The following is a 7,171-nucleotide window of genomic DNA, read 5'->3' on the forward strand; positions in this document are numbered from 1 at the left end:
CAAAGCTCCATGGATTACTTTGGGTTTGGGTTTTGCTAGGATGATGGTGATGATGATAAGTTGTGGCTGTTTATGATGGGTTTCTTTTTTTAATTAGATTTACAGTGGGTTATGGGTGTTTATGGCAATGGATGGTGGCCGGTTGCCTTGATTATGGTTTATGTGTTTTTTTATTTGATTTGGGTTTTATGAAGGCTTGTGGTGGTGCTTGGTTGTGATTTTGGTGGTTGGTGGTGAGTTTGTGGAGGTAGTGAGTGGTGAGTTGTGAGGGGTGGTAGCTTTAGATGAGAGAGAGAGAGAGAGAGAGAGAGAGAGAGAGAGAGAGAGAGAGAGATCAAATCTTCGATTTTGGTGGTTTTGGGTTTTAAGTTGTGGTGGGTTTCAGTTGTGGCAGTGATGATGGTGGTGCATGGGTTGCGGCAGTTTTGTGGTGGTTGGTTTTTTTTTTTTTTTTTTAATTTTTTAAATGGGTTGTGGCGGTTGGTTGTGCTGGCAGTGGGTTATGCGTGGTGGTTGTGGTTGTGGTTGGTTGTTCTTGCTTCAGAGAAGAGAGAGAAAGAGACATAGAGGAAGAATAAAGAAAAAATATTTAAATGAAGTGGTAAAAAAATAGGAACTTTGATGTTGGGTGAATTGAAAAGTGAAGTGCTGAAATAAATAAATTATCTTTTTGAGACGATAAAAAATAAATTTTTTATTGTTGTATGTATAAATATATACAAGATAGACTGTATATATAAATATCACATGCGCTCCGCATGTACGATGAGACTCTTTTTTTATTTTGAGTTTAATGTAATTTTTCAATTTGAATTTATTTATTATTAGTGAGGTTACATAGAAAAGGATTTTTAAGAAACTAAAATTTAGGATTTGAAAAGGAGTAAACTGATGGGTTTAGTATGTGCTAGTTTTAAGGAAAAAAAAAAGTATCAAACGTGCATGAAATATATTTAAAAAGGAGAAAGTGTGTGCTAATTTTTAGGGAAAAAAATTCTCTATTAGTTTTTTTTTTTTTTAATTTTGTTAAATTACAATTTTAACCAATTTTATTTTTTAAGAATAATTATTATTTAATTAGACTAGGAGTATTTTTGAAAATTTTTAAAGTCATAACTAACTTTCTAAATCCTCTTAATATATAGAGATACCAAAAGGAGCCAATTAAACAAAAATGTGTCTTTTGAAATGTCACAATCCTTTGGATTGAATATATATTAAAAGTGCCTATTGAATCAAACGGTGCATATTAAAAGATCACAACCTTTTGAGCTGGATATATATTAAAAGTGTCTATTGAACCAAAATGTGCCTAGCTATTGAAGGGTCATAATCTTTTGAGTATAAATAGTAGTTCATACTTATTTGGTAACTATTTAACAAACTTCCCCTCTCTCAAATCTTCTTAGAAACACAAGAAATCTAGTGGGTCTCTTCTCCAAAAAAATTATTATTTATAGAATCTAATAAATTTGGTTGTATCATGGGAATAAATTTGTAGTAACTCTTTAGCAACTCTTTAACAACTTTTGTGTGGGGGCAAATATTGTTTAAGAATAGCATTTAATTGTGCCTCCAAGTCAATCAAATTTTTTGTTTGTCTACTAGATCATTTTGTTCTTACATTATTACTCCTTGAATTTCATAACATTTAGCACCACCAATATACCACCAATATGAATGCTCTCCACTTAGATCTCTTATTCTTGGAGGCGTTCAACCTACCTCTCTCTTCCATTTGGGGGTTGGACGAGGTACATCAACTACCGTCAAAAAAAAAAAAAAAAAAAAAAAAAAAAAAAAAAAATTGATACTTGGATTAGTGGAAAGTTGAAGATAGTTGGGCAAGGTACATCAACAACAACAAAATAAAAATGATACTTAATTAGATTAGTGGAAAGTTGAAGATGGAAAAATGAGTAGTTTTTTCAACACGTATATTATAGACTGAGAAACCTTCAAGTGCACTTCAGGCAAGTTGCTTCCGTCCACGCAATTAATTCACGCTGGCCACCTAAACTCGATATTCTTCGGCATTGATGATGAGGAGTTAGTGGACTTGCCATTTGCGTAGAAGCACATCTAAAATAGTCCTTTACTCGATATTCCTGGAGTACTGTTGTCGTGCTTATAAGTTGGTCGAATTCTTTTTATGGAACCATTCAGAAAGCCCTCGAAACCAATTTATTCTTCTGCTAAGCAATAAAAGCACCGCCACTTCCACAAATAACGATAAAGAAACTACTATCAGATGGCTCGAAGCCAAAGAGAAGATGAAGTAGCAATCAAGCTTGATGATATTAGCGGAAGTCCATGCAGCAACAACTTTCAGGGAAGAAGTGAGTCTCTACGACGAAGAAATAAAGAGTTTTGGGACCAAGAAAACCACTTAGGGTACTTGAATTCAGGTAGAGCAGAGGTTGTAAAGTGCAGTTCAAATGCTTCATTTAGGGTACGTTCATGGAAGTCAGTGATGAGCATGACCAAGTCTAGGCTGATAGACCCGCCAGAGGAACCATGTCAAAGCTCAGTAAACTCTGGAAGAATCCCTGAGAAAGTTCAAGATTATGAGGAAGATGATGATATTGATGACATCCCGGAAGAATATAAGAGAATGAAGTTCAGCAAACTGACAATGCTTCAATCTGTGAGTCTTGTTTTGATTGTTGTATCCTTAGCTTGTAGCCTTTGGTTCCCAGTTATAAAAAGGTGCATAGTGTGGGATCTTCCATTATGGAAGTGGGAAATAATGGTTTTAGCATTAATCTGTGGACGTTTAGCGTCGGGTTGGGGTATTCGAGTGGTTGTGTTCTTTATAGAACGCAATTTTCTTTTGCGAAAACGGGTATTGTATTTTGTTTATGGGCTGAGAAAATCCGTTCAGAATTGCCTCTGGTTGGGTTTGGTTTTGCTTGTGTGGCATAGTATTTTCCATGACAAGTTTAAAAAGAAGACAGAGAGCAAGATTTTGCCTTACGTAAATAGGGTTTTTGTTTGTTTAATTGTGGGTACCCTAATATGGCTCATGAAAACTCTGCTTGTTAAGGTCTTGGCTTCAACCTTCCATGTAAACACATTCTTTGAACGAATCCAGGAGGCTTTGTTTAATCAGTATGTCATCAAAATACTCTCTAGTTCGCCATTATTTGAAAGGCATGATACAGAAGAGGAAGTTCTGGCTGAGCTTCAGGAGCTTGAGAAAGCTGGGGTTACTTTGCCTGGTGAGCTTGGAACAACTCTGCCTCCTAGGTGTAGGAAGGTGATTGGAATTGGTAGAGAACGAAAAATTCCAATGATTGGGAAGAATTCTAGATTTTCGAGGACAATGTATAAAAGGGAAGATGAGGAGATCTCTGTTGATCACCTGCATAAGCTGAATCAGAAGAATATATCAGCTTGGAATATGAAGAGGATGGTTAATATTGTCCAGCATGGGGATTTATCCACTCTGGATGAGCAGTTACTGAATTCAAAAATCCAGGATGAAGCTTTGTTGCAAATCAGAAGTGAGTGCCAGGCAAAAGAGGCAGCCAACAGGATATTTCAGAACGTGGCAAAGCCAGGGTCGGAGTAAGTTCTTACATTCTTTCACCGTTTCTTTTCTTACATCAAATGACAAAAAAAGGGTGTAAAATACTAGTGCTTTCCTTTTTATTATTATTATTATTATTATTTATTTTTTTTTATATAAAAAATCTAGGGAGGCAAATTTTTAGGGCATGCAACCCACTAAAATTGACCTGATTTAACCAACCCATTGGGAGTTAGTTTTTAGGAGTTGGTGGATTGAGTTAGGTTGGGTTGTAAATTTAATTTTACAATAAGTCAAGTTGGGTTTGGGTCATAAAATTTTCAAATTCATATAACCTGACTCAATCCACTTATATTTTATATATATATATATATATATATATATATATATTTAAATTTAAAACAATATATATTTAAAAATATATTATACAAATTTGTTATTTACTTTTTTGCTCATCTTCTTAAATAAAGTCTAAACCCTAAGTTCTCATTTCAATCACCTTCTTATCTCATGTTACTCTCTCTCCCTCTCCCACTACTCTCACTCCAATTCTAAGCCCTAAATAAAATCCAAACTCTAAGTTCTCCTCATATTATTTGTGTTAGTTTGGTATTATGCTCATAATTATTTGATTATATATTTGCTCTTATTTGTAATGGTGTTGTTATAATGTTCAATTTAATAATAATAATAGTAATTAAAAAAACTGTCCAACCTAATCTACGTGGTTTGGGTTGGATTGGACCCCTGTAATGGGTTGGATTGAGTTGGATTTTTTTTAACCCACCGTGATAGTTTGAGTTAAGAAAACCCCTCAACCCAACTCGACCCATGCACACCTTTAAATATTTCCACAACATTTTCCACGATGTGTGTCTTGTTGTGATAGACGTATAATAAAAATGGTAACAAAGATGGATCTATGTAAAAGTGATGAAACATCAATCATAATTTGACACTTTAACAAGGTTGGAAGAAAGATTGTGAAAAATGTTGTTCCTAGCCTTCCTTGAAGTAATTCTTGTCTTATTTTTTGTTTTTTAAATATTGATGTGTCATACCATCTTGATTTTTATAAAATGCAAACCTCTATATAAGATGCATTTGCCTCGAGGATGTGATGCGCTTTATGAGTAAAGAAGAAGCTTTGAAGACGATGCATCTGTTTGGAGTAGCAGCTGAGAGTAAGGGAATCAGCGAGTCCTTCCATATGGACTGGATGGTATGACTACTTTCTATATGTTTCTTGGCCTCTGGCTATGGTGCTCAATGTAAAAGATACTATGCAATTTCTGTTCTCATTTATTTGATGGACATCTCCTAGTGGGGCAAAAATTTGAATTGTGTTCTCATTTATTTTCTATATATGAAACAATGAGCTAAAGTAAACTTCACCTTTTGTTTTAGGTTAAAGCCTTTAGAGAGAGAAGGGCACTGGCATTGTCTCTCACTGATACAAAAACAGCTGTGGACGAACTCCATAATTTGTTGAACATTATTGTAGCTATCATCACATTGATAATATGGCTTATTATACTCAAAGTTCCAATTACCCACTTCCTCGTCTTTTTAAGTTCACAACTAGTTTTGGTGGTGTTTATGTTTGGGAATACCTGCAGAACAGTATTTGAAGCAATCATCTTCTTATTTGTAATTCACCCATTTGATGTTGGTGATCGTTGTGAAGTCGACGGAGTCATGGTAAGAAAGGAGGCTTAATAAGATGTTTATTATGCACTCTCATATAAGCATATATCTTTCGTTTGTGTTCTAACTTATGTTTCCTTGGGTTTCAGATGGTAGTTGACGAGATGAACATACTAACTACAGTTTTTCTGAGATATGATAACCAAAAGATCATATACCCTAACAGTATTCTAGCTACAAAGCCCATTGGTAACTATCAACGTAGTCCAGACATGGGAGATGCAATTGATTTCTGTATTAACATCTCCACCCCAATGGAAAAGATAACCAGCATGAAAGAAAGAATAACAGGGTATGTATGGTCCTGCATCTTTTCTTTCCTTATTAATTTTCATTTTCCCTAGTGCAACCTAATTCCTAGAAATACTAATGATATAGACTCTATTACACATTTAGAATCACGCACAGAATTAGTGGTACCACCAATCACTCCACTTTCATTAGTGCTTCACATTGCTCTTGCCATGAGCATGGACTAAGCACATATGATCGACTATTCACTTTTTTACGTTATTCCATATGGTCTGCCACCAAAAAATAAAAATCCTATCTTAAATAATTCTATGACGTTGAGGGCCTTGTGGCTACTGAAATTGCAGGTATATTGAAGGCAAGAAAGAGCACTGGCAGCCAGGTCCAATGGTGATAATGAGGGACGTGATAGACATGAACAAACTGATGATGTCAGTGTGGCTTGGACACAGATTGAACTATCAGGACATAAAGGAGAGATTTCTTAGGAGAGAGGCATTGCTTGAAGAGATGATCAAAATTTTCAAGGAGCTCGATATTGAATACCGCCTGCTGCCTGTTGACGTGAATGTCCAAAACTTGCCACCTCCAGTATCAAACAGGCTTCCTTCGACTTGGAAAACCTATGCTAGCTGATTATGCAGGTCATATATAGTGAGGCCAACTTCTAGAATGAGGACTGGCACCTAGCGCCAATACCTTTTCGGCTTGTGAAGGAATTGGCAATGGTTCACCATAAGAATTGTTGGATCTGGGAAATGATTTATGGTGACTCAAGAAACATAAATAAGATACATTACAAGTTTGTTGCATTCTCAAATTTATGTCTATGTAATATGTAATAGACAAATTAAAACGTAATATTTATTGTTTTTACGAATCTATTGAGTCATATCAACTTAATATATTTTTATCCACTTTGGTCCGTTCGGTCTATTACTGTCTACTTAGGTTCATTTGATCCATTTCAATTGTGAAATCTATTAGTAAATAACTAAATCAGTTTATTTTATTATTTTGTCAAAATCTATTTGTACATGAAGTCATTTAAGCATTTTCTAAATTAATATTAATCAAACAATAAGATATTTTAAATAATGCAACTTATGAATGTTTTTACTTAAATTTTAATAGTAAAAAGAATATTTAAACGATATATTTTACTAACTAAAAAATTTACAAAGTGACATGATTGGTTAGTTTCATATTAATAACATAATAAAAAAATTTCTAATTATTTTTTAATGATAATATTTACACTATTTTTGAGTCACATCAATGTAACATTTTAGTTCACTTAGAACATCTCCAATAGGTTCTCTAAAACTAATTTTGGAGAACAAACACACCAAAAACTCACTCCAACAGCTTCTCTAAAAGCAAATTTTTTCCAAATTTTTTTTTGAAGTTGCTACAATCGTTCTCTTTATCTAGAGAAGACTGTAGCAACTCCAAATGAATTTTTCTACTTAAAAAAATCATACAACTCAATAAAAAACAATTTTTTCTCTCTACTCCCACCACGGCTACAAACACAACAATCCTTTCTGTTAAAAATCTCTAAATTCAAGCATAATCAAAATACAAACTCAAAAACATAATCTTAAAATTAATCAAATCATAACAATAAAAGTATAAAAAAAAAAAAGAAAAAAAAAAAGACACAAGCCATCTAACCCA

General features: G+C 34.0%; 1 protein-coding gene across 1 annotated transcript; it reads left to right on the forward strand.

The window, feature by feature from the left end:
* The first annotated feature begins 2,152 nt into the window (after positions 1–2,152).
* On the forward strand, positions 2,153–6,303 carry LOC115977999 (mechanosensitive ion channel protein 6-like). Its single transcript, XM_031100029.1, has 5 exons — positions 2,153–3,570; positions 4,631–4,754; positions 4,940–5,233; positions 5,329–5,531; positions 5,839–6,303. The coding sequence occupies exons 1-5, from the start codon at positions 2,252–2,254 to the stop codon at positions 6,125–6,127; spliced, it is 2,229 nt and encodes a 742-aa protein (XP_030955889.1). The 5' UTR covers positions 2,153–2,251; the 3' UTR covers positions 6,128–6,303.
* Positions 6,304–7,171: the final 868 nt, after the last annotated feature.

This window comes from Quercus lobata, chromosome 2 (genome assembly GCF_001633185.2).
Source record: "Quercus lobata isolate SW786 chromosome 2, ValleyOak3.0 Primary Assembly, whole genome shotgun sequence".
Classification (NCBI taxonomy): domain Eukaryota; kingdom Viridiplantae; phylum Streptophyta; class Magnoliopsida; order Fagales; family Fagaceae; genus Quercus; species Quercus lobata.

Excerpts from the sequence above, each read along its gene's own strand:
- LOC115977999 (XM_031100029.1), top strand. The coding sequence starts at position 2,252 with ATGGCTCGAAGCCAAAGAGAAGATGAAGTAGCAATCAAGCTTGATGAT. Across the intron at positions 3,571-4,630 it reads GTGGCAAAGCCAGGGTCGGA|ATGCATTTGCCTCGAGGATG; the intron begins GTAAGTTCTTAC and ends CCTCTATATAAG. Across the intron at positions 5,532-5,838 it reads ATGAAAGAAAGAATAACAGG|GTATATTGAAGGCAAGAAAG; the intron begins GTATGTATGGTC and ends CTGAAATTGCAG.